Raw genomic sequence first — 25,358 nt, forward strand, 5'->3', positions numbered from 1 at the left:
GTCTGGGGGCAGAGAACAGGAGAAATAAAAGTGAGGTGGGTTCCTCCTCCTTTTAAAATACTGCCCAGATGCTTCGTATTCTCACCTCACTATGGTAGGAACTAGTGGCGAAGCGGAGGAGATGAGAACCAGTTTCTTAGTGGTTAAGAAAAAAGGCTAGAGTCAAAATTCAGGTTTCAGTTCCAGCTTCAGTGGCTGTGTTGACACTTTTGGCAAGTCACTTAAACTCTCAGCCTCAGCTGCCTCTTTCGCCAAGAGATCATGATCATGCTTTAAATGAGAGGACTGTTGGGACTAGGTGAAATAATGTCCATCATGTTTGTCTGGCAAATAGGGGAGCTATTGCTGCTGCTAATACAACCGCGATTATTATTCACATGCGTGGTGCCCCCACCCAGCCTGGGCTCCCCATTCCCCGCCCTTCCCCAACTGCAAGATTCTGGGGCCCTGTTTGCTGCAGGACTGGGTCCCTCTCCCCGCAGCGTCTGCTTCTAGGGCCAGGACAACCTGACACGAGGGCCCCTCCACTCTGCTTTTCGTGCCCCCTCCCAAGCCCCTCTTTCTTCATGCGGGCCCTCCGGCGCGTGCGGAGCTAGAAGAGGGGCGCCGGGACTTGAGACTCCGCAAATAGGTAGCCGGGTACCGGTTTCCTAGGCGACGGCGCCGAGACCCGGCCAGAGCGCAGCGCAGAGCCGGCCACGCGCCGCAGCCGCTTATGTAACGCGGCGCGCAGCGCGGAGCCAGACTCCAGGCAGGATCGCAGCCAGGAGATGAGGGCAGAGGAGGGGGCGGCCGGTAGGCTTGTTCTGGATCCTGCCTTTCCATCCGCCGACTGGACGGGGACGCCAGGCTTCCGGCCTCGTCTGCCAGGGCTGATTTTGTCCCCTCCCTGGAACGCCAGGAGCACTGGGGGGGGGGGGGGGTGAGCTTCAGGAGTTCTCAAAGGGGCAGGACTGAGAAGGCGGAACTCGCCCGGATTCCTCAGAGCCAGGAGTCGGGACCGTGGGGGAGCGCCGAGTGGCGCGCGCAAGAGAGGCAGGGCCAGACTGAGGCTGAGCCCTCTCCGCCCCCGCCCCCACGCCCGCCCCCTGGGAGCCTTCAGCCCGAATCGGCTTTCAATTAAGCTGCCGTGGCCAGAGCTCCTAGAGAGGAAACAGGCGAGCAGCGTGAGCTTAGGTATCTCCTCCCGGGGAGCCTGGGGCCAGGCCTAGTGGAATCCCCAAACCAGATTGAGGTAGTGGGGGAGGGCATCAGACCCCAAAGAGAAAGGAGACCTGGAGGCCAGAAATAATATCCCTGGGCTCTTCTTTAGTCCAGAGGAGCCCTTTAACTCGGCCATTCCCATCTCCCCGAGGTCAGCGCCCAGGTTCCCTCACCCACATGCCCAAGAACTTAGGATGATAAGAGATGCCAGGGACTCTTGTCTGACGGTCCCTTTCCCTCAGTCCCAGCAGGTCCTTAAAGCCCCCAACCACCCCTGCAATTACCACTGGGAGGCCCTCTCTCTCTGGGACCCAAAAATGCCCGAACCAAGGTTGGATCGCTCTAGTTCCAAGTCCTGGACACTGTAGAGAGACAGAAGGTCTCCAGATGGGCCCACTATATTCAGAGCCTAGAAACTAATGGGGAGGATGTAGAACTGAAAGGAACTCCTAGTTTGACTCCTGCTCTGCACACGTAGTACCTTGTTTTTAGGCCTCCCGAGATCTCATGGAAATCCCAAGGCCTAGTAAGGCACCACTAACCTTAGGGATCAGACCAGACCCCTTGTCTGGGGGAGCAGAGATATTATCTCTCAGGTTAAACCCCTGTCCTCAGAGTGGAGACATCTGAAGGGGGTCGCAGACAGAAATGACCCCCCCTTCATTCCCTGAACACTGCGTTGAGATGCCTGGTGCTGCCGCAGAGTTCTCTTAACCAAAGCCCTCCCCCACACACAGCCTAGGCCTGCTGGGCAGGGGGGCGGCTGCTGGATGGTACAACCCCAGTATCACTGCGGAGATAGATAAGCTGGCTAGCCAGTAGTTAAGGCCCCTGTGTACCACTCAGGCCCAGGGAGGAAGAGTGGGGCTCAGACAAAAGATCCGGGACCCTGGTGTGCACAGCCTTCCCAGGCGGCCACTTGGCTCTGACTCCGATTCAGGATCCGGAGGACTTCGAGTCAAGACAACTAGTCCCTGGAAGACCTTGGGATATTTTGGTCATCCCCTGGGGAGGTCTGCAAGACCTCGGCCAAGAGGGTCAAGCAATGCCCAGGGGAGCGTTTGAAGGCGCTGAGCGCAGACAGCTGGAGCGGGAGGCACGTTAGTGCGCAAGGGACGCAGCGCCACTGGAGGGTGGGGGGTGGGGGCGGCTGACAGCCGTGATGGATGGCTGAGACCGCTGGGGGGCGGCGGGGGCCTGGGAGCCCGCGGGGTGGCTGGCCCCGAAGACCTCAGAGCAGGGAAACCGCGGAGGAGGGAGGGGTAGAGCCCTAGCAGCGAAACGACTTGCTCCAAGCCCATGGGCTCCTAGCGAGTCCGCACCCACCGCAGCGCGTCCGCAGTGTCCGCGCCGCGGCGCCGGGGATTCAGCAACTAGAACCCTATTCCCGAGGCCTTACTAAGAAAGCTAGAAGAACTGACTAGAAAGACCCCCCCCTGCCCCGCCCTGGAAACCTCACTGCCATCCCAAGGTACCGAGAGGAAGGGGAAAGAGGGAAGAAAAGAGGATGATCTTGCTTCCCGTCCTGAATAGGAACCCACGGGGATGAACGAGAGAGACAGAGAAAGAGAGAGAGAGAGGCAGATTCCGCAAAGTAAAGATGAAAATCTCTGGAGGGGGTACCCTTCATTCTGAGGTTGGACCTCGGGCAGTTTTGGGGGAGGGGGCCCGGATTGCACCAAGTGTCCTCTTAAGGAGACACCGCAGCCCGGACGGGGCCGTCATATGGCTTCAAGCCCTCATAGGTACCTTCCCTCACCTTTCAGCTGGAAGTCTCAGAGCGAGGGACTGCAGCAGACTGCGCCCCCACCTCCCTCCCCCCCACACTCCACCAGTCGACACTCTGCACCAGGACGCCGGGGTCCCTTACAGGGGAAAGGAGCCCTCCTTCCTCCCGTCGAGCTCCACGTCAGCTCATTCTAGCTCTCCCATACCTTTCCCAACGCCTCCCCCGCTCGGTTAGCCCACGTCTGTCCCCCGGGCGGTGGGCAACGGCAACCCCTCGGTCCGAGCCCTGCCCCAGGCGCGGCGCATTCCAGCACCTCGGACAGCGCCCGGTGCATTCCAATGGAGCGCGGCTCGGGCTGCCGTGGGCGCCCACCGCCCCAGCCATTCCCAGCCTCTTCGCTCAAGGAGGCGGCCCCGCTCTGCCTCCAACCCCACGGCTGCCTCCTCTCCTCGCCGCCCCCTCCCTCGCAGCCCCCGGACCGCTGCTTACCGGGGTTGGCTCCCCCATCGCCGTCCTCGCAGTCTGTCAGGTTGTTGAGCATGGTGGCGGCGCTGCGCTGGCCCCGGGATGGCTGCGCCGCCTGGCCCGCGCCCCTCTGCCCGCCTTCTCCGCTCTCTCGCTCGCTCTAGCTCTCTCTCTCGCCCTCCGCTCCACAGAGGAAGAAGCTGCAGTGGCCGCCCGCCCGGCGCACACACACTCGCACACGGACACACGCTCACACCCGCGCGCGCCCCCTCGCAGCGGCGGCGCTGCTCACCTCATCCCGTATGCAGGAGGCGTGAGGCACTGGCGGGGTTTTTTCGGGGGGGGGGGGGAGCGGGAGGAAGAAGAAGGGACGAGGGGCGGGCAGAGCCCGCCTGGAGGCCCCTCGCACTAAAACTGAGGGCTTGCACGGATGGAATGGAGAGGGTTCTGCAGGGGACAGGGGCCTCGCCTCCCTTGAGCAGACACAGCTCCACCCGCCCCCCACTCCGGCGCAGGCGGGGCCGGCACGTGGGCAGGTGCCATCCCGCGCCCTAAAAATAACGGCAGGGAACTAGGTCGCTGCCGTGGGGAGGCGGCCCCCGCAGCGGCTGCCTGGCTGGGGGTCTGGGGTGACCCCTAGGGGGAAGATGAGCCGGCAAGGGTGGGGCACCATGGATTATGGGTCCTTGGGGAGCCCGTAAAGCAGCCCTGAAGAGAAGTCCAGAACTAGACCCTCCCTCATATCGCCGTTCGAGAGGTTGGCACTGGGGGTGTGGAGAGGCCAGAGCCCTTTGACTGAAGCTGCCCCCACGGAGGGCTTCAGGGTCACTGGGCTGAACGATCTGACTCAGCCACTCTTCAGATGGGAGGAGTGGAGCCTGAGGAGTTGCAATGAACCCTTTCATTGTACTTTGACTGACAAGAGTCCTAGCAGCTCACCCCCAAGACAAATCCTTGGAGTCCACAGACAGGGACCCTCGGACATGAAGTGACCCTTGGAAGAAGACATGGTAAAGAGGAGAGAAAGCAGCAGTGAGATTCCAGGGAGCATTGACTTCCCACCAGGGATGGTGCAGGCTCTAGGGAAGGCAAGCCAGTCAGAGGCAAGCCAGGGACAGAGTGGGGGAGGGGGTAATGAGGCCGCCTGTCGATTTGGGACCAGATTTTCTCCTGGGGCAGGAGTGTCTAATCCCTTAATCCTGGATTGCTTTCTGAGGATTCCAGAACTGACATGCTGTCTGTGTTCCTCTCCCTACCCTGACGCAGGTCCCCCCAAAGCTTGACTGTCCTGGGACCCCCTCAGCATCCCTAGATCCAGGCTGGAACGGCGGTGGAGACATCGCAGAAAGCAGCGTCAGAGGTTTGGACCCTTTGAGTCTCTGGAAGAGCTAAACATCAAAGGGTGAGAACAGATTAAGGGGAAGTAATTTTCAGACTCACCCTGGTTAGCCCCTGACACTAGCCCTCTAAGTTCCAGTAGAGTTCCAGGGCTGGAAGGGATGGCATCCATCATCTTACCTAATGCCCAGCTTTCATTTTACGGATGAGAATGTTAAGTCCCAACGAGGAGAAATAAATGATTGCATGTGGACACAATGCCAGTGAATGGCAGAACTTGGTTTAGGATACAGGTTGCTTTATTCCGGTTTAAGCCCCTTCATCCTCAACACAACCTCTTTCTAAACTGATCCTGCCTCCAACAAAAAAGTCCTCTGATTCTTGGCTACTCAAAAAGAAACAGGGACTGGGTCTGAAATGAGCTTTCTCCCTTTTCTCGAGCGCAGGCTTCAGAGTTACCAGACTGGAGTGGCCTCTTGGCTTGCAACTGGACGAGGGGAAGGGGGGGGCCTTCCATAGTCCATAAGACTGGTGACCCAGTTCTAGTTCAGAACCATGGACAGGGCCCATGGCTCCAATTACCCTGCTCACGTTTGTCAGGGGCTTCAGATGGAGTCAACCGCAGAGTCTTCCGCAACTGACTGACAGGGGTCTCTGCGGGATCCACCAATAAGGTTTCGCCACCACTGGGCTCTGTGGATGCTGGCAGGACTTTAGGGTGAAGAGCTAGCTATTCAGACAGGTGTGAAAATTGATATTGGCTTTCCCAGAGAGGAAAACAATACCCAAAAAAGCAAAGTAAGTTTGGATTGGTGACAGAGGTTAAAAAGAGAGCAGGTGGGTAGGCCAGTGTTCAAGAACTTCTAAGCACTCCACTACACACACCACCAGCAACGGCGGCATTATGACTTTCCTCTACTCTACAGAGACAGGTAACACAGTAAAACAGGTAGCATGCTTGCCTGGGATATGCTGTGAAATAAATTAAATGTTGAGGGGGTTTTCCCAGCAATCCAAGGTTTGGGGTGTTCTCCTGGTGGTATTTTCCCTCACTTGTGACCCAAAGCCCTAGTCACCGAGGGACTGAGCCCACCCACGGGGGAAACCTAAATCCCAAGGGAGCCCAGGTGAAAGCAGGATGACTCCTCCTCCCCTGGGTATCCCATCTGTCCACCCTCACCAGCGCTCCTAGCTCATGAGGCATCTGGGATTCAGGAAATGATGCTGCCATCCTGCCCTCTGCCCCCAAACTCTGCATATCCCCAGGCAAGACAGGTCCTCTCTCCATCTTTAAAATGAAAGGAGAAGCTGGATAATCCATGGGACATCTTCCCTCCCTGGAAACTCTCGGTGCTCTCCGCACTTATCTCAGACTAATGCCATGGAGCCCTTCTCAAAGAGCACAGACCAAGTGAGGTCACTGCCCCCAGGGCAGACCCCAGCCATTCAATCTCACACCCCCCACCTGCCAAAAAGACTGGTCCTTATTCTGGCCTCAGGCCAATGCTCTGCGGTGAGGCTTTGCGAAAATACATTGCAGCCACCTCGTGCACTGCCAGCTTGGCCTTGGTCAGGAAGGTCACCAGCGAGATGTCCCTCAGCTCTGAGCTCCTGGAACATGGCTGCCGGCTCAGCACCCCCATCCCCACCCAGAGCCCGAGGAAGATCGAGGGAGAGGAGAACCCTCTCATGAAAGCAACACAAGATACAGAGCTGAGCAGGGTCCTATTTCTGAACTTGGAGTCTAAATCTGATCCCTTCTCCCAGCAGCTTCTCAGAGAGAAGCAAAGTTCAGAGAAGCTGCTTCCTAACTCTCAGGACTGGGGAACTGCAAGAGAGTTGTGTAAATTATTTTTTATTAGTCCCCATTTATAGGGAAGTTAATCAAGAAATGAAAAGGTGCTCATTTTCTTCATGGGGTGAACTTGTAGCAGACTGGGAACTAGAATCCAGCTCCTCGATCTCCAGCCGAGGGTTTCCGTCCACGGAAGCAGCATGAAAAGCTGTTAGGAGGAAGCTGGAGTCACCTGACTGGGTCCTCCTTCCACGGCAGGCAGGCACAGTGTTCCTCCCAGTGACTCAATCCCTATACATCCTTCTCTCCGCACCATTATCCCACGGCCAAACCACCCGCCCCCAGCTCTGACCTCACGGAGCCACGGCCCTGACCTCCCTTCTGTGCTTCTCTCCCCACCTGCACGCCGTCCTCCAGAACCAAACCCTCACAGTGAATTGTTGCGTCCAGCGCACAGCACACTCCACACACAGGGCTCGCCGCAGAGCACGTCAACCACCATCGTCTCCGTGGCAACCGGGGGCTTAATTAACAGGCTGCAGCCCTGTCACCATGACAATGGCACCCCAACAGCCCCCTGTTCCCCTACAGATTCAGCCCATGTTTCCTCTTTCTCAATCTGGGCCCCCTTCTCACCGCACCCACCCCCACCCCCACCCCACCTGGAGAGCTGAAGCCCCCAGATCGCTCTGGTTCATTGAGAAGAGAGGAGGGGAGCTGAGGGGGATGAGAAAGAGAGAGAGAGAGAGAGAGAGAGAGAGGCCCATCACCATGGCAACTGCAGCCCCGTTCATAACCAGTTTGTTGCCATGGAGATTCCCAGGGCTCACCTTAGGCTGAGGTACTGGGCAGTGAGGTTCTGGATCCTGGCTTGAAGAGGGGGTGACTGAAGAAGTCCTTGGACAGGTTGGAGATCTCTAGATCAGATATTTACACCAATAGCCCAGTGTCATTCTTCCCAGTTTATAGATAGACAGACTGAAACCTGAGGCTTGGGAATGAGGGAGGCAGAGAACTTCACCCATCTAGATCATCAAAGACTCTTAGCCTGTTTATGGTTAGAAAGACCGTCCTGTAGTTTCCTGGTTGATTCCTTTATACTATACATGAGGGAACTGAGGCCCAGAGAGGGGAAGCAATGTGCCCAAGGCCATACACAGAGCCTGAACTAGAGCATGAAGGACCCGTGTTGGGTCCCTCTCACTCCATGAGGACACATCCCAAATCCTGTTGGTCCTAACCCAGGCCCAGGCCTCTTTTTTGTACCCTGCCTTCCTCCATGAGAAACTGAGGCACAGCAGAGAGTGGTAGAAAGGAACGGGTGAGGGGCTCAGAGTTGTAACAGCTGGTCAGGTCCACTTCTCTCCAGCCAAGACACCATCAGTCTTCCCATGATACAAATGAAACAACCGAGGCATCGCGGCTGCACTGCAGGGTTAGTCGTAGATTGGAGGCTCAGCCTCTGATGTGCTCCCTTCAATTCTGTAAGTCACGCTCCCACCTCTAGATGATCCCTGGCAGCTGGAAGCACCTCCAAGGACAACCTCCACTCCCCTAGTCCAGAATGAAAGGCCATGCTCATATACAAGTGATCTGCAAAACCTTCCACAAGCCTTCCGCCACCTTGCACATGCTGCCATCCCTCCCTGTGGGCCTGGGTGAGGACAAAAGGTGGGGAAGTACCTTCCTGGGGCCAGCGGAATGATACAAGAACAACTGGGAGAAAGATATCGTCAGATGTTTGGTTCCCCTAGGGCCCTGGTCAGCAAACTGCATCTCAGGATCCACATGCGGCTCCTTGGCCCCTTGAGTGTGGCTCTTCCACAAAATACCATGTGCAGGCGCTACCTCGATAAGGAATGTAATTACCTATATAGTTTAAGTTTAAAAAATTTGGCTCTCGAAAGAAATTTCAATCATTGTACTGTTGATATTTGGCTCTGTTGACTAATGAGTTTGCCGACCACCGCACTAGGGAGCCCTTATGTCCAGTTCCCTATGCAGTGACCTATCAAGGAGGAGAAACTGGAGGCTGTCTTGGGGCCTTAAAAGGTTAAAAGTCACCCAAATCATTCTCCAGATGGAACTTCCAATAAACTCAGCACACAGGTACCTGCCACACAGATAGACACAGAAATACACGCATCAACATGCCCATCGATACACTAGCATACAGTGACACACATAAACACTGAGTCACCAACCCACAGGTCATCAGAACTAGTGTGGGATGCTCCTCCCTCAAGACACACACACACACTGCCTCTGCCACAGGCACACAGCTTTCCAGATTCACATTCGGTTTGCTCAGACACCTGCACACCCAAAACTGAAAGTGAAGATGAGAGAGAGGACCGTCTTATTCTCAGGCCAGGGGATGAGGAATGGGAGGAGAGAAGGCAGGAGTAGGAGACGCAGGAGCCTACAGCCACTCCCCCTCTCATCTGATGAGCATTGAGCCCCTGCTAAGTGCCAGGCTGTGGGTTGGAACTTGGAACACAAAGATAAAAGAATGTGGTCCCTTCTCAGCCATAAAAAAAAGCGAAATCTTGCCACTTGCGACAACGTGGATGGAGCTAGAGGGTATATTATGCTAAGTCATACAGAGAAAGATAAATACCATATAAGTTCAGTTATATGCAAAATCCAGGAAAAAAAATAAAACCAATGAAGAAACAGAACAAGGCAGAAAAACAAATTCATAAATACAGAGAACAAACTGATTGTTACCAGAAGGGAAGAGGGCGAGGGGATTGGTGAAAAAAGTGAAGAGGATTAAGAGGTTCAAACTTCCAGTTACAAAATAAATAAGTCACAGGGATATTATGCACAGCATAAGGAATATAGTCAATAATATCATAATAACTTTGCATGGTGACAGATGGTCATTAGACTTATCATGGTGATCACTTTGTAAGGTATAGTATATTGTACACCTGAAACTAACATAATACTGTATATCAACTATACTTTAACTAAAAGAAATAAGTAAATTAAACTAAATAAAGATAATAAAGAATACATTTTTAGGAAACGATATGGTCCCTGCCCTTGAGATGCAAGAGATACACATGTGTCACCCATTGACACATGTCCCCTAATGATGCAGTGGGTGGGCAGGAGAGAAATGACTGCCTCTTCCTGGGAGCAAGGAAAAGCAAACAAGTTTTTCAGATGGTTAGTTGAGTTATAACTTACGGAGGGGGTAGGAGTTTCCCTGGCTATGGCAAATGAACAAGGACAGGTATACAAAGAGCTCAGGAAGAAAATGTTTGAGTAACAGTTTGACTTTTATCCTAAAGCAATGTGGAGTTTGTATGGAACACACTTAGGATAAGATTGGAGGCAGGCAGACCAGTGAGGAGGCTGTGGTGGTGGCCGTGAAGAGGCCCCATGGAGGTCTGGGCCAGGGGAATGCTGAAAGGAAGAGAGATGTGGCTATATTCAGGAGTTTTGGAGGTAGAGTGGTCAAGATGGGAGGACCTCCCTCATTGGAAAGAGAAAAGGAGGCATTGAGAATGGCTCCTTAAATTCTAACTTTTAAATCTGGAAGGGATGATAAGGACCCTCATGAAAATGAGAAACAGAGCAGACAGATTATGGAAAAGATGAAGAATCTGAGTGGCCACGTCCAAGAGAGGTTGGTTCACGGGCTGGGGCCCTGTGGAGGGATTCGCCAAAGAAACCTCTGAAGGGCCCCTGGGGGTGCTTAGTTTTACTGGAATCAGGGTGAGCTCACCTGCGGCTCAGCAGCGACCCCTGGCGGCCCGGGGAGGCTCTTCCTCCTCCCGGCCACTCCATTAGCCACGTTCGTTACAGATCTAAGGGGCACAGAGCCAGGAGGAAACCCCTGACAAGGGCCCCCTGAGGAGTGTGTGCATCCAGGATGTATACTCTTAACCGAAGGCTAGAAGGAGCCTGACCTGTGGTGGCACAGTACATAGAGCATCAACCTGGAATGCTGAGATCGCCAGTTCAAAGCCCTAGGCTTGCCTGGTCAAGGCACATATGGGAGTTGATGCTTCCAGCTCCTCCCCCTTCTCTCTCTCTGTCTCTCCTCTCTCTCTCCCTCTCTGTCTCTCCCTCTCCTCTCTAAAATGAATAAATAAAAAATAAAAAAATTAAAAATTAAAAAAAAGAACCTTCTCAAAATTATTAAAAAAAAAAAAGAAGGCTAGAAGGATCCTGCCCCTCCTCTCTCTTCTGTACCCTGTCTGTAATTTCCATTGCATTGGGCCCTAGAAGATGCCCCCAATCCCTCCTGAACTGGCTCCACCTAATCCTTCTGGTCCTGGAGCAGAGGAACCTAAATGGGTCCCTGAGGGTCAAGATGGAGTCCCCAAGGGCTCCTCCCAGGATCTAGCTGCCCGGGGCCTAAACTAACTTCTCTTTCTCCCGTCTCCTTCCTGGGCTACCCGGCGCTGTCCACGATGCCTCCAGGGAGGCGGAAGATTGGAGGATCTGCCAGGCACCAATAACTGACGGACCCAGCAGCTGCCTTAGTGACCTGGACTTATTTTTCCTCCCGCCCTCAACCCCAACCCCAACCTGACCTCACCCCTATCCTCCTGGCACAACCCCTTTTCTGGTCCCAAACTGAGCTAGTCCTATCTACTCCCATTGGCTCTGTACCATCCCTCAATCACACTGCCCCCACACACACACCCCGCAATTCCTGGTTCCACCTTCTCTCCTCTTGGTCTCCACTCTGACCAGAGATGACTCCGCCCCTTTAGTGCCCTGCAGCCCAGCCCCTCTTCCCACCCCTCTGCCTTGGCTCTATCCCCCTATCCCCTCCATCACAAGATCCACCTCTTCGCCTCTGGCCCCAGTCTCTTACCGTGGCCCCGCCCACCTCGAATCTGGGCCCTCCCTTCACAATTTCTATCCCTCTTCCCTCCTACCCCGCTCCCCGGCTAGGTCTCAGCTCAGCTCTTCTCCCACATTCAGCCTTCGGCTGGAACACCCCCCCCCCCCCACCCTTTCCAACAGAAGACCCGCCTACTGTGGCACCTCCCCTTCTCTCGCCCCGCCCCACTGCTGCAGGCCCCGCCCCCTGCGGCCTCTACCTTTGGCGTCTTCCCTAGAGAGGTGGCGGATATCAGCGGCCGAATGCCTGTGGGACTCTCGTTCAGGGGTCCCTGTGGGCCCCGCTGGAGGCAGCGAGGTGACAGTGAACCTGCGGCTCATTGTGCAGAAAGGGGCCGGGCGACCGCAGTACAGCCCGGATCGCACAAGTGGCCACAGCCTGGCTCTAGGAGGCAGAAAGAGCAGATTCCCCCCACCCCCACCCCCAACCCCCGCCCACCGCCCCCCGCCGGACGCGGTGCCGCGCAGGGTCCTAGTGTCCGCTGTGCTGACAATGTTTCAGACATCTTTGGTTGTCACGACGGGAGAGAAGATGGTACTGGCATCTAGTGGTAGAGGCAACTTGCACCATCTTGGCTTGTACCAAGGCTTCCTGACCATGAGCCACAGGTTTACTATCAGCTCCCTGCACTAACCCCCCACCCTCCGCCCCGTGTTGAGATCCATGGTACAGGAAGGAGGACTAACCCTGGTTGGATCTGGCATCTGTCCACGGATCCTGCTACCTCCTAGAGGAGGACACCAAACATTTTACAGTCCCCCACAAAGAACTATCTGGCTCAAATTAGTGCGGAGGTTGAGAAACTCTACTAGAATAAAGAGTTTAACTGATTCCTGGATCTTAGGACTGACCAGGTTTTAAGCATGATTGAGGGCAGATGATGTTGTCTTTTACTAAAGGGTGATGACTGATGCAGAAGCATGCTTGGAAGGTGGGGCCCAAGAGTTCAGTTGGACCTGTTGAGATGCCAACTAGTTACATAAGGATCATGCAGGCTCAGCTGTTGAACATACAAGTCTGGAGTTTGGGGAAAAGGCTAAGGCTGGGGAGAAAATTTCAGAGATGTTACTTAAAGCTTGTGGGGCTAGACAAGATCACAGGGAATGAGTGTACACAGAGAAGTCCAAGGACACAAGGGCACACTATCATTTAGAGTTTGAAAAGAGGAAGATCCAGCCAGTGAGGTGAGAGGAGAAACAAGACTAAGAGATGTCGCAGAAGCCAAGTGAAGAAAATTTCAGGAAGAAGGACATGATCAACTGTGTCAAAGAACCTGGGAGATGGAATAGGATGAACACAGAGGAGTACCCACTGTTCTTTCTGTAGCATCTGGCTACAGAAAGATGATGGGTGGGCTTTGAAGAGAGCGATTTCAGTAATGTAGTGGGGTGGGAGCCAGGCTAGAAGCAGTTAAGAGAGTGGGAATTAAGGAAGTGGAGACAGAGTCAAAATCCATACTTTCAGGAAGTTCTACTATGGATGGAGATAAGGAGTTGAGAAATGGAACAGTATCTAGAGAGAGTCAGGGGTCCAAAGAATATTAAAAAGCCATAGTAGCTCTGGCCGGTTGGCTCAGCGGTAGAGCGTCGGCCTAGCGTGCGGAGGACCCGGGTTCGATTCCCGGCCAGGGCACATAGGAGAAGCGCCCATTTGCTTCTCCACCCCTCCGCCGCGCTTTCCTCTCTGTCTCTCTCTTCCCCTCCTGCAGCCAAGGCTCCATTGGAGCAAAGATGGCCCGGGCGTTGGGCATGGCTCTGTGGCCTCTGCCTCAGGCGCTGGAGTGGCTCTGGTCGCAATATGGCGACGCCCAGGATGGGCAGAGCATCGCCCCCTGGGGGGCAGAGCACCGCCCCTGGTGGGCGTGCCGGGTGGATCCCGGTCCGGCGCATGCGGGAGTCTGTCTGACTGTCTCTCCTTGTTTCCAGCTTCAGAAAAATGAAAAAAAAAAAAAAAAAAAAAAAGCCATAGTAAGGGCCCTGGCCAGTTGGCTCAGTGGTAGAGCGTTGGCCTGGCATGCGGGGGACCTGAGTTCGATTCCCAGCCAGGGCACATAGGAGAAGCGCCCATTTGCTTCTCCACCACCCACCCCCTCCTTCCTCTCTGTCTCTCTCTTCCCCTCCCGCAGCCAAGGCTCCATTGGAGCAAAGATGGCCCGGGCGCTGGGGATGGCTCCTTGGCCTCTGCCCCAGGCGCTAGAGTGGCTCTGATCGCAAAAGAGTGACGCCCCGGAGGGGCAGAGCATCGCCCCCTGGTGGGCAGAGCATCGCCCCTGGTGGGCGTGCCGGGTGGATCCCGGTCGGGCGCATGCGGGAGTCTGTCGGACTGTCTCTCCCCATTTCCAGCTTCAGAGAAAAAAAAAAGCCATAGTAAGGGGGAAAAAAAGCCATAGTAAGGCCTGACCAGGCGGTGGTGCAGTGGATAGAGCGTCGGACTGGGAAGTGGAGGACCCAAGTTCGAGACCCCAAGGTCGCCAGCTTGAACACGGGCTCATCTGGTTTGAGCAAACCTCACCAGCTTGGACCCAAGGTCGCTAGCTCGAGCAAGGGGGTTATTCGGTCTGCTGTAGCCCCACGGTCAAGGCACATATGAGAAAGCAATCAATGAACAACTAAGGTGTTGCAATGAAAAACTAATGATTGATGTGTCTCATCTCTCTCCGTTCCTGTCTGTCTATCCCTCTCTCTGACTCTCTCTGTCTCTGTTAAAAAAAAAAAAAAAAAAAAAAAGCCATAGTAAAGAATGTTTTTGTTTTTGCCATAATAAGGATTGTTTATATGCCAATGGAAGTGAGTCATTCCTGTGCAAGAAATGGATGAGTTAGGAGAGAGGGGCTCCATCCAGAAGACGCTTGGAAGTTCTCTGAAACCCTCCTTAAACTCCCACTTGAACCCCACGTTCAGAAGATGTTCAAATATGATCAAGCTCATTACCTCCACTGACCTGCCCCATCCTTCAGACAAGTCCCTCTGTCATCCTTTGAGATCAAGTGCATCTGATCTAGCCTGGCATTCAGACCTTCTCTCATCTAGTCCAGACCACTGTTACTATCTAAATCAATCCAATGCCTGACCTGTGGTGGTGCAGTGGATAAAGCGTTGACCTGGAAAGCCCGAGGTCGCTGATTTGAAACCCTGGGCTTGCCTGGTCAAGGTACATACAGGAAGCAACTACTAGGAATTAGTGTTTTCTGCCCCCTCACACCTTTCTCTAAAAAATCAACAAGTAAATTTTAAAAAGAAGAACTTCAAAATCTTCTCTGCTCCCCTCTCATCCACCTGCTTAAACCATTTGTGCCATGTGCAGTTGCCCAACACTGCCTGCTTTTTCTCTTCTCCCAGCATTTGCATCAAGAGCACACACTCAAATCCCACTATCACCACTCACTAGCTGTGAGACTTCAGGTGAGCTATGCCTCAGTTTCCTCATTTGTAAAATGAGGGGGTGATGGCAATAAAAACAGTACCGATAAGGTAGTAAGGTAGTAGTAGTACCTGTCTCATAGGGTAGATTGAGATTTAAGATTAGCTGTGTTAACACAAAGAAAGCACATGGAACAGTGCCTGGCAGAGTCAGGGCTGCACTAGGGTAGCTACTATTGTCACCGAATGGAAGAGCGTCTGCCCACTCAACACACCGCAGAGCCAAACACCAAACACGGAGTTTTGTGGTAGAAAATGAAAGCGATGTATTGATTGAGTATCATGCCAGGAGAACAGCAAACTAGTGCTCAAAATTCAAACTCGTTGATGGCTTAAAAAACCCAAAGGTTTTTAAAGGCAAAGATTGAGGGTTAGGGGTTGGGGTCACAGATGACTCTGATTGGCTAATTCTTGTCCAAGCCTCAGCAGTTTTCCTTAGTCTGATTAATTTAGTTCCTGACATCATCTTTCTGTTATCTTCTTCACTGTGGTGAGGTGATCAAACCAGGTTGTGGAACCAAGATTCTGAAAAATACCTCATAATTGTGCATCAGTGATGTTATTTTTAAAGCAAAAGGAGAAAGTAAACATCTGTGACTTTTCGTTATTGTTTAAGCTGTTGTTTTTGTGCTTAACTAGCTACATTCATCTGTTATCTCAAGCGAAGTGTACTTTTAAACTTTTTCCTAAACTTTGTTTTACAGGCAGGCCTCTAGAATATAATTAACATATTTTTTAACTTTTGACTTTGACTATAAACCAAATGACAAGCAGAGCAACTGAAACATTTAATTAAAGCGTATACCTATATTTCTAGACTCTATGATCTAATAATTAAACATGTTTACTGTTTTAATTTTTTGATTGATTTTAGAGAGAGGAAGGGAGAGAGAAACATTGATTTGTTGTTCCACTTATTTATGCATTCATTGGTTGATTCTTTTTTTTTTTTTTTTTGTATTTTTCTGAAGCTGGAAACGGGGAGAGACAGCCAGACAGACTCCCGCATGTGCCCGACCGGGATCCACCCGGCACGCCCACCAGGGGCGCCGCTCTGCCCACCAGGGGGCGACGCTCTGCCCCTCCGGGGCGTCGCTCTGCTGCGACCAGAGCCACTCTAGCGCCTGGGGCAGAGGCCAAGGAGCCATCCCCAGCGCCCGGGCCATCTTTGCTCCAATGGAGCCTTGGCTGCGGGAGGGGAAGAGAGAGACAGAGAGGAAGGAGGGGGGGGTGGAGAAGCAAATGGGCGCCTCTTCCACGTGCCCTGGCTGGGAATCGAACCCGGGTCCCCCACACGCCAGGCCGACACTCTACCGCTGAGCCACCGGCCAGGGCCTCATTGGTTGATTCTTGTGTGTGCCCTGACCAGGGATTGAACTTGCAAACTTGGCATATCGGGGCGACAATCTAACCCACTGAACTACCCAGCCCAGGCCAAACATGTTTACTGTTAACTGTCAGTTTCACTATTATCATGCATATAGTCCATATTTTATTCATCCACTGCCTTACCCCAGGGCACTTAGGTTGTTGCCAGTTTCTCACTGTAGGAAGGAGGCTACAATCAACATCCTTCTCTGTGTGTGAGGGCTAGAGAGCAGGCTCCTTTAGGTTCCTGGTAAATAACTCTCCTAGAAGACAGTTCTACTTCTACAGGGGAAACTTGCTCATCCTTCCAGATTCAGCACAGGTTCACATGTTATCTTAGCTGGGGAACATTCCTGACTTTAAGCACAACACACAGTATCTCTCTCTCTCTCTATCTCTCTCTCTCTCTCCCTCCCTCTTGTGCACACACACACACACACACACACACACACACACATACATGCATGCACATCTTGAAGTCAAGGATAAAGGGTCACACACTGCACACTCTCCAACTGTGATCGCACCACCACTGACTGCAGAATTACTCTTGTAACTGACTTAGACTCTCTGGAAGCAGAGCCTGGAGTCTGCATTTTAAGCAAGTTTTAAGGGTACTTATATGCACCCTGAAGTTTGAGGACCACTGAGAGGTCCTAGAGGACAGAAACATAGCGCAATACATCTCTCTCTCTAGTGCCCAGCACAGGGTCTGGCTCCATGTAGGAACTCAATAAGTGTTTGATAAATAATTGACTATAAAACAGGAATAATCCTATTATACTTTCCTAATAAGAAGAATTAAATATGTCATTATGAAGTGCTTAGAACACTGCCCAGACCACAGTAAGCACACTATTGGTTAAAGACATACATACATACATACATACATACATACATGCATACATGCATATATACATAAATAAACCTCAAGGTTAGAGAATCCAAGTTTATTAAACACATTCCAACAAAAAAGGAAGGTGGGACAAGAGGGCCCAGCCCACCTCCACTCATCCTTTGTCCTTCAGAACAGACCCACCAGTTTGTATCCGGCAAACTGGCTCCTTCTCCATCGGCTGGTCCCCACGGGACCACCCTGCTTTAGCACAGCAGCATGGGATGCCTTAGGGCTCGGGGCAGTGCAGGATATCATAGGTTACATATCCCACTTCATCCACCTGGTTCATCTCATTCTGGAAATTCACACGCCAGAAGAACTGTTGCTGGCAGAAGTAAGCTTTCTCTGCAGGGGAAAGGCAGAAAGAAACAAGAGGGGTGATTCCCACATATACATACAGAAACAGAAGCAAGATCTTTACAACTCATCCCTTGTGCCCTTTCTAAGATCTTTCCAAGGTTTTCATATGACACTTTTGTCCCCCCCACAGAGATGCTGGAGGGCACAGACCCTGTTGTTCAAAGCACTGGCACAAGTCCTGGCACATAGTAGGTGCTCGGCTCAGGACAATTCATTCAACGAATCTATTCATTCAAATATTCATTCAGTAAATATTTATTATGCCAAGCATTGTTAGAAGCACTGGGGATACAGAAGAGGAAAGTTGCAGGCATGATCTCAGCTTTTTTGTTGCTTACACACTAGGCAACTATTTTCAACCGGTGTGCTGCAAGAATTTTTAAAACATACAATACCTGACTATTTAGTCAGGGGTACTGACCCCTTTTCCCTTGGATTGTCAAATAAAAAAAAAGTGACAACAGCCAACACAACAATAGCTACTCAGTGTGAATGAATCAAAATTATACTTTTCTCTTTGTCAGATTGGTTAAAAAATACAATATACTTTTTGGTGCTGCAGAATTTTAGTAATGACTTTATGTGTGCCATGAGATGAAAAATGTGGAAAATCGCTGCTCGAGTGGGGTAAGATGGATGGTTAACAAGCAAACCTGTAAATAAGTGAGATTGGTTTTGACACTGGAGAGGAAACAAAAGCAAGTGGGGGAATAGATAATGAGAATCAGAGAAGGCCTCTCAGAAAAGGTGGCTGGAGTGCTGAGACCTGAAGGATGACAGGGAAGCAGCCTGGTGACAATCTGGGGAAAAAGCCTTCCAGACAGAGGGAACAACTGGCGCAAATGCCCTAAGCAAGGACCGACCTTGATGTGTTCAAAGAGCAGCCAGAAGGCCAGTGTGGGTGGAGCGAACAGAAGGAATGACAGGAGTGGTGGGAGGGAGTGGAGGGGGAGGATTCGGATCGTGTTAGTTTCTTTGACCTTGGAATAGGTCTGAAGTCAACCCCAAGACTATTTATTGCCTTCCACTCCTAACCCTTCCCTACTCCCAAAGAATATATTAACAGTATTGGACAACCAGGGTGGCTTGCACTAGGGTGTTTGCAAAGAAGATAGTGGAATTAAATATTTCAGCGGTAGAAACAACAGACCTTGTCAACTGATTGCATGTGAGCTGTGAAGAATAGAAAGCAAGTATAACTCCAGCTAACGTCCTAATTTTCCAGATGGGGAAACTGAGGCTCTGCGAGTAACAGTGACTTGTCCAAAGACACACAACTATGAATTGCCTTATTTATCACTATGTCCCCAGTGGCAGCACAGTGCCTGGCACATTATAGGCACTTGACAAATATCGTCTAATAAAGCAATGAGCCTTCAGGTAAACCATGTGTCCTGTATTGTAGGGGGAAACGCTTTCAGTTGGGGAGGCAGAAAATTTGGATCCTAGTTCTGGTGTCCCCTTGTGTCCCTGTATGATCTGGGGAAGGTCCCCTACCTCTAAAACTGTGCTGGGACATTTGCCTCAGTCGCCAGAGGCTTTTACTTTCTCACTCAGAATTTGACCAATCTCTAAGGGAGGAGAGCCTAACATGTGAAGAGGTATCTTGGAGAAGAATCCTCCCCAAAGTCCCATCTGCAGCTGTCACCTCGGTACTGGAAGATGTCATGTGTGTCCAAGGGCACCCCGGGAAACATCTGGTCCACAGGGCTGGCGCTCTCGGGATCCACCATCTGCGTCTTCACGTCGAACCTACAGGAAAACGGTGAGGACACAAGTGCTCAGCTGGTGGACAGGTGGATAGCGCCCGGGCTCCCCCTGCCGGCGGTCCCGGTGGCTCTCACCTCCAGAAATTCTTTCCGCTGAACAGCAGCACCTTACCCAAGCTGCGCGGGAGGGCCCCCGTGACTTGGGTCACCTCCGGGCCGAAGCCCAGCTTGTCCAGACGCCTCGGGCCTAGCACCGACGCGCCTGTGTAGACCCACACTTGGCGCCCTGCAGGGGAGAAGGGTCACATCGGTCTGGGGGCAGGTAGAAGGCTCACATTCTCTTTGAATGTCAAACCCAGCGAGATCTTTAGGAGCCTAGTGAGCCTGCAATCTCTGTGCCCAAGAACAATACGATTGTGTAAGGGTTCGGTGAGGAAGGGAGTTGAAATTCAGCCCCCGCTAAATTTGCTAAATTGCATTCGCCAGGAGGGGGCGCGTTTTTAAAAATCCGCACATGAACTTTCATGGATTATTCTTTTTTTTTTTTTACAGAGGCAGAGATAGACAGGGACAGACAGACAGGAACGGAGAGAGATGAGAAGCATCAATGATCAGTTTCTCGTTGCGTGTTGCGACTTCTTAGTTGTTCATTGATTGCTTTCTCACATGTGCCTTGACTATGGGCCTTCAGCAGACTGAGTAACCCCTTGCTGGAGCCAGCGACCTTGGGTCTAAGCTGGTGATCTCTTTGCTCAAGCCAGATGAGCCCGCGCTCAAGCTGGCGACCTCGGGGTCTTAAACCTGGGTCCTTCCGCATCCCAATCTAACGCTCTATCCACTGCGCCACCACCTGGTCAGGCTCATGGATTATTCTTGATCTCTTGGTCTTCCTAGATTGGTGAGGATGGTGAGGAGGGAAAGGAAAATGGGAGAAACTAACCAGAGAAGAAGAAAATCTTCTTGCTCATCGGCTCCTCAAAGGCAGAATCCAGTCTAGAGGGCAGCGCAGGCCATGTGTCCCTGATAAGGAAGGGGCCCTGCACCCGGCGTCCCTGGGCCTCAGAGAATCGCCAGTACCGCCTGGAACGTGAAAAGGGAAGGGAAGGCCACTGAAACTGAACCAAAGACCAGAGGGCGGGGAGCCACAGGGAGGTCCCTCCTCCAAACCCCTCCCTCACCACAGTCTTGCCCCTCACCCATCCTTGAAGAAATGCAGGTGATTCCCGATCTCTGCGATGGCGTCGAAGATGTCCACATTGCAGACATCCTCCGCTGGATCCAAAGATGCTGTAGGGGCTGCAGAAGGGCCAGCAGTGGGGGGGCCCGTGGGGCCGGCTGAAGGGGGGCCTGTGGGGCCGGTGGTGGGGCCCGCGGAGGGCTGGGTAGTGGGAGGACCGGTGATGCAGACCGTTGGGGGAGCAGTGGGCTGAGTCTCAGGTGTAGTGGTTGGAGGCTGTGGTTCAGGCTCAGGGCGAGGACCTAAAGAGACACCAGATGAGGCACTGCTATTCCTGCATAACTCCGTGCCACGGAATATCTACTCCCCAAAGCCTATCAGTGCCCCTCCCAACACCCTCCTCACAGGTACTCACTCTTGTCACCTTAGATGCTGGAGCCTGCCTTCTTCCAACGACAAGAAAGCCTCATCCTTTCCTACCTTCACCTTTCATTCAAGTCGTATTTATCCAATCCCTGGGTCAGGCCCTGGTCGGGCCCCATGAACATAAGACAGGCAGGAACACCCCCATCCCGTACCCCGCAGATGGGAGAGAAGTGTTTTTGAACACTCAACCTGTGAGCCAAACAGTGCTCAAAGCTTTATAAACTCACATTTCACTTGTGATATCTTCAACAACAAAACCCCTATGATGTTGACTCTTTAATATCCTAATTTTTTATTTTAACTTTATTTATTGATTTTTAGAGAGATAGGTATGGAGAGAGAGAAAGAGAGACAGGCAGAAACATCGATCTGCTCCTGTATGTGCCCTGACCGGGGATCGAACCAGCAACCTCTATGTATTTGGATGATGCTCTAACCAACCGAGCTACCCAGCCAGGGATCCCATTTTTTAAAAATGAAGACCTGATACTAATGATAAGTGATAATAACAATAAAAACAATCAAACACTTCTATGGTGCTTACTATATGCCAAGCATTATTCTAATTCATTTAAACCTCTTAACCTTATGAGGCAGGTACTATTATTAACCCCACTTTGTAGGTATATCCCAGGTCACCTAGCTAGGAAGTGGCTGGACTGGCTTTTGAACCCACGTCTGTCTCGTTCTAGAGTCTGGGCTCTTCAGAACCTCACCATACAGGTGCTGGATGCCGGCCACGTCATCCTCATGCAGCGGGGGCTTCTCCGTGTAGCTGTACATGGGGAACATGAGCGCCTCTGGCACGGTGGAGTGATCTAAGCCCAGTGCGTGGCCGAACTCGTGCGCAGCCACAAGGAACAGACTGTATCCTAGAGGGAAAAGCCTGGGACGTGAGCTCTGGCCTAGGCTCCCACTCCAGGCCCCCCGCCACACCCCTTCCCCACTACCTCCATCCCCAAACCTGGGAACCAGGTTCACCTTGGTCCGGGCAGAAACCCCACTTCTTGTCGCTATCGAAGTTCGAGGTGGTGGCGCACCAGAGGCGCCCATCGCTGCGGCCCTCCCTGGTACAAGTCGAGTACTCCTCGCCCAGGAAGACGAAGGGGAAGACACACGTCTCCCCCGCCGAGTTGCCCCCGGTCACCGTGGAGTCGACTGAAAAGACCCAGGACCTTGGATGAGCCAGGTGAGTGAGTCCAATAAGGCGCCAGGGGCGGAGCCAAAGAAGGAGCTAAAGGATCTTGGCGTCAGTTTTAAAGCCTTAGGGGGCGATGTGGAGACCAAAGGAAGGGCAGCAGGCTGGCCCAAGCCGCCTGGATGGGGCGGCGGCGATGGAAAGGCAGAGGGAGGGGTTCTGGTAAGGACGGGAAGAGTCCCGGCGGTCCTGAGGACCAGTGACAGGTGGAGAGACAAACTGGTGGGTGGGAGAAAGACGTTTCGAGGACTAGGGCTGAATCTAGCAGGCGGGGCCTAGGTACCTCGCGTCGGGCAGAAACCATAAAGCTTGTCCTGGTCGTAGTCGGCTGTCGTTGCGCACCAGCGGTAGCCGTCTGAGCGGCCGTCGGTGGTGCAGGCCGAGTAGGAGCGGCCCTCGAAGGTGAACGGAAACACGCAAGGCTTGCCGTCCGAATTGCCGTGCTGGGTGTAGAGTCCTGGGGAGGCCCAGATATTATCCCGAGTTTATTGACCCACCCACAGACCACCTGTGTTCTGCATTCTTCTCTCCTCATTTCACAAGGGAGGAAACTGGGCCCAGAGATCAAGAGAGTGACTTGCAAACCACACCGCGCTAGTGACGGAGGTGGGATGAAAACCCAGCATCCTGGACCCGGAGGGTGAGCGTCTCCCCATCGCCGCAATCCCAAACTCACTCTCGCTGGGGCAGAAGCCGAACCGACGGTCCGTGTCAAAGTGGGCCGTGGTGCTGCACCAGAGCAGGTCGTCGGAGCGGCCCTCCGTGGTGCAGGCGGAGTAGGAGCGGCCGTCGAAGGTGAAGGGAAAGTGGCAGGGAGCGCCATCGGCGTTTCCAAAGTAGGTCGGAACCACTGCAGGAAGGGGTGGGGGGGTGGGGGCGGGGTCAGGGCAGCCGGCGACAACCGCGAGAAGGAAAGGGAATGGGGCCGCGGCGACGCGGAATCTCACCGACGCCCTTGCCCAGAGACCACAGCTCTTCATCGTCGAAATGGGAGTCTCCCTGAATGCCCGGGCCAGGAGGAAAGGCGTGTGCCAGGAGCCCGTCCTTCCCGTCGAAGGGATACCCATCTCCGTGCTCTGAAGAAACAGATGGAAGCAAAGAAGAGAGCTAGCCGGGTGCCGCTGTGCAGCCGTGCGCTCCCAGGGGGCGCTGTTCTGAGTGAGGGCTGCCATCCCGCCGACCGCCAGCCTCGCGCCCCGCGTTACGCAGTGCCGCGCAGGAGAGGGCGCCCTAGGGCGAGCGCGGCCAAGGCTGCGGGCACAGGCAGGAAAGAGCCGGGCCCGGTGCCCCTCGACTCTCTCCGTGGTCCTCCCTCCTCGTCCCTGTCCCCGTCCCCAACCCTTCTGGCTTGTCTCTTCTCGCTTCCTCACCCCGAACACCGAACTGGATGACGATGTCGGCTTCCAGGCCGTACACGCGAGTGAAGGTGAGCGGCGTCACCGCGCTCCAGACCTCGAAGGCGCGAGCAAAGGCGTCGTCGATCACGTCGCGCGGCAAGTCTTCCGAGTAGTTTTGGATCCTGTCGGAAAGGCAGGAGGACAGAATCCAGCCAGAAGTAAGAGGCCGGAGCCGGGGCAGCAGCGACTCAGCGACTTCAGCTCCCGGCTTTCATCAATAAAGCAGTCAGGTGCATTTTTCTCTTTGGACACTCACAATGGCCCTGGCAGGAGGACTCAGACTGTGAGACCCAGTTCCCTAAAGGGGATACGGAGGCTCAGCGGTAGTGCCACTTGCCCCAGGCTGCACGTTTAGTGAAACCCAGGGATGGGTCTGGGGCAGGACATGTTCGTCTGGTGCCCAGGCGAGCTCTCCGCCCCACCCCGCCCGCCCCTTGGGGACCCCGCTGCGCACCAGTACGTGATGTTTTGGTGGCGCCACTTGAGCTCGCCCTCAAACGTCAGGAATTTGCCCACATCTGGGACGCCACAGCGCGGGGCTCGCATAGCCTCCAGGGTGGTGCTGTCCAGCTCACCAGTCTCTGGCAAAGCCAATTGCTTCTGGAGGCGCCGCAGCGCTAGACTCAGGGCCTGCTCGTTGTCCCTTATCTCGGCCGCTTTAGTGTAGCCATAGCGGTACAGATACTCCTGTGGGTGGAGGGGCAGAGACATCCCAGATCACTGACTCCCTTTCTCTGCCCTGCTGGGCCAGAACTCCACCCACCCAGGAACTCAGGGACTAGCAACAGGCATTGTACCCACAACTTGGTACCCTGGGCATCAGTGCTTGTGCCCACCCAAGGGTCTCCCCTCCCTGAAGACAACCTTTAGTTCCCACCCAGCCCCGAATGCTCCTGGCCATGCCTACCCCTTGGGTTTACCCTTCTTCACTCCCAGTCCATGCCCACTCCAGAACCCTCAAATATTCCCCCCACATCATTTCTGATTGTCCCCCTAGGAAACCCTCATTAACCCATTCTTAGCCACTGCTGCCCAGAGCCTCCACAGGACACCCTCTTCCGGTGCCTGACCTTAGACACCTCTCTTCTCTAGACAGGCCCATCACTCCCAGTGTGGCCCAAAGTAGCTCCTGAGGCCCCGTGCCTTCCCTGGTAGTCCAACGCCTGACTGAGGTGTTTCCTTACCTCTGCCAGCTGCTTATCTGTGAGACTGGTTCGCAGGTCTCCTGGGAAGACCACAGTGGTGGGCTGGCGTGGTCTGGGGGCAGCAGAGCAACAGCCTAGCGCCAGCAGTGCCAGGACCAGGGGCAGCCAGGGACTCATGGTGAGGGTAGCAGTGTCTGGCTGCAGCTGCCCTTGTGGGGGCTTTAAGGAGGCGCTTCTAACTGAATCAGTGACCCCGCCCCTCCCAGCCAGGCCAGGCAGGGGCTGACTCAGGGGATGAGGTGTGTGCTTGTGTGTGTGTGTGTGTGTGTGTGTGTGTGTGTGTGTGTTAGCAGTCCCAGCATGAGAGCGCAAAGAAAGGGCTTACACCACCTCCTCCTTTCCCTGCTGCCCACAGTCCCCATTGCTGAGTCAGGCAGGACCCCAGACCCACAGAGACCCACAGGAAACCACATGCCCATAGAGGAAGATTGGGTTTTGTAAATTGCACAGCTGGTGAGAACTTTATGAAAGAGAGGGAGGGAGATGAGGCGGAGGATTCTCTCTGAGTCCTCCATCTGAAAGCCTCAAGGAAAGGGGATGCAAGATTCTCTGAGTTTTTTTCCTGAACTTAGTGATCCCCCTTCGGGATCAGAACCCCTGCGGAGGCTCCTCCTCTTCCTGCCAGGCTCTACCCACTCTTCTTCTCCCTGGACACTTCCCTTGACTCAGCTTCCTCTCCCTGCTCCAGCTGGCCTGAAACAAGTGGGCTCTGCTGGGCAGAAACTGGGGAATTCCACTGGGGCAACCCCCTGTCTTCAGGGGCTGACTCCTTCGGGGTAGTGGAGGGAGTGGAGGGAGTTC

At 53.6% G+C, this 25,358-nt stretch overlaps 2 protein-coding genes and 1 long non-coding RNA gene across 5 annotated transcripts in view; 1 reads left to right on the plus strand and 2 right to left on the minus strand.

Moving 5' to 3' along the window:
• Positions 1-11,756, minus strand: part of SLC12A5 (solute carrier family 12 member 5) — a 40,765-nt gene extending 29,009 nt beyond the window's left edge. Inside the window, exon 1 of one of the 3 annotated variants that reach the window (XM_066387633.1) lies at positions 11,600-11,756. In XM_066387633.1, the coding sequence (XP_066243730.1) occupies positions 11,600-11,720 (121 nt within the window). In that variant the 5' untranslated portion in view covers positions 11,721-11,756. Of the gene's footprint in view, positions 1-85; positions 106-3,421; positions 3,877-11,599 lie in introns of those variants that run through there. The other 2 variants (XM_066387634.1, XM_066387635.1) reach the window with 2 other exon arrangements.
• LOC136407070 (uncharacterized) lies at positions 4,626-19,061 on the plus strand. Its single transcript, XR_010751763.1, has 3 exons — positions 4,626-4,799; positions 18,671-18,825; positions 19,003-19,061. It is a non-coding gene; the product is annotated as an uncharacterized lncRNA (long non-coding RNA).
• On the minus strand, positions 17,131-24,795 carry MMP9 (matrix metallopeptidase 9). The gene is made up of 13 exons (XM_066387636.1): positions 24,537-24,795; positions 23,807-24,039; positions 23,326-23,474; positions 22,903-23,031; positions 22,632-22,805; positions 22,239-22,412; positions 21,739-21,915; positions 21,474-21,629; positions 20,351-20,633; positions 20,095-20,234; positions 19,290-19,440; positions 19,094-19,197; positions 17,131-17,430 (listed from the first exon to the last, which is right to left on the minus strand). Exons 1-13 carry the CDS (start codon positions 24,672-24,674, stop codon positions 17,312-17,314), a joined length of 2,127 nt encoding a protein of 708 aa, XP_066243733.1. The 5' UTR covers positions 24,675-24,795; the 3' UTR covers positions 17,131-17,311.
• Positions 24,796-25,358: the final 563 nt, after the last annotated feature.

The sequence above is a fragment of the Saccopteryx leptura genome, chromosome 5 (genome assembly GCF_036850995.1).
Source record: "Saccopteryx leptura isolate mSacLep1 chromosome 5, mSacLep1_pri_phased_curated, whole genome shotgun sequence".
Taxonomy (NCBI): Eukaryota; Metazoa; Chordata; class Mammalia; order Chiroptera; family Emballonuridae; genus Saccopteryx; species Saccopteryx leptura.

Bases quoted from the DNA above. Each gene is read 5' to 3' on its own strand.
- MMP9 (XM_066387636.1), bottom strand. From the start codon at position 24,674: ATGAGTCCCTGGCTGCCCCTGGTCCTGGCACTGCTGGCGCTAGGCTGT. The intron at 23,032-23,325 runs GTGAGGAAGCGA...CTGTTTCTTCAG, and splicing joins CATCCAGTTCGGTGTTCGGG to AGCACGGAGATGGGTATCCC. The intron at 19,441-20,094 runs GTTAGTTTCTCC...TCTCCCCTGCAG, and splicing joins GAAGATTTTCTTCTTCTCTG to GGCGCCAAGTGTGGGTCTAC.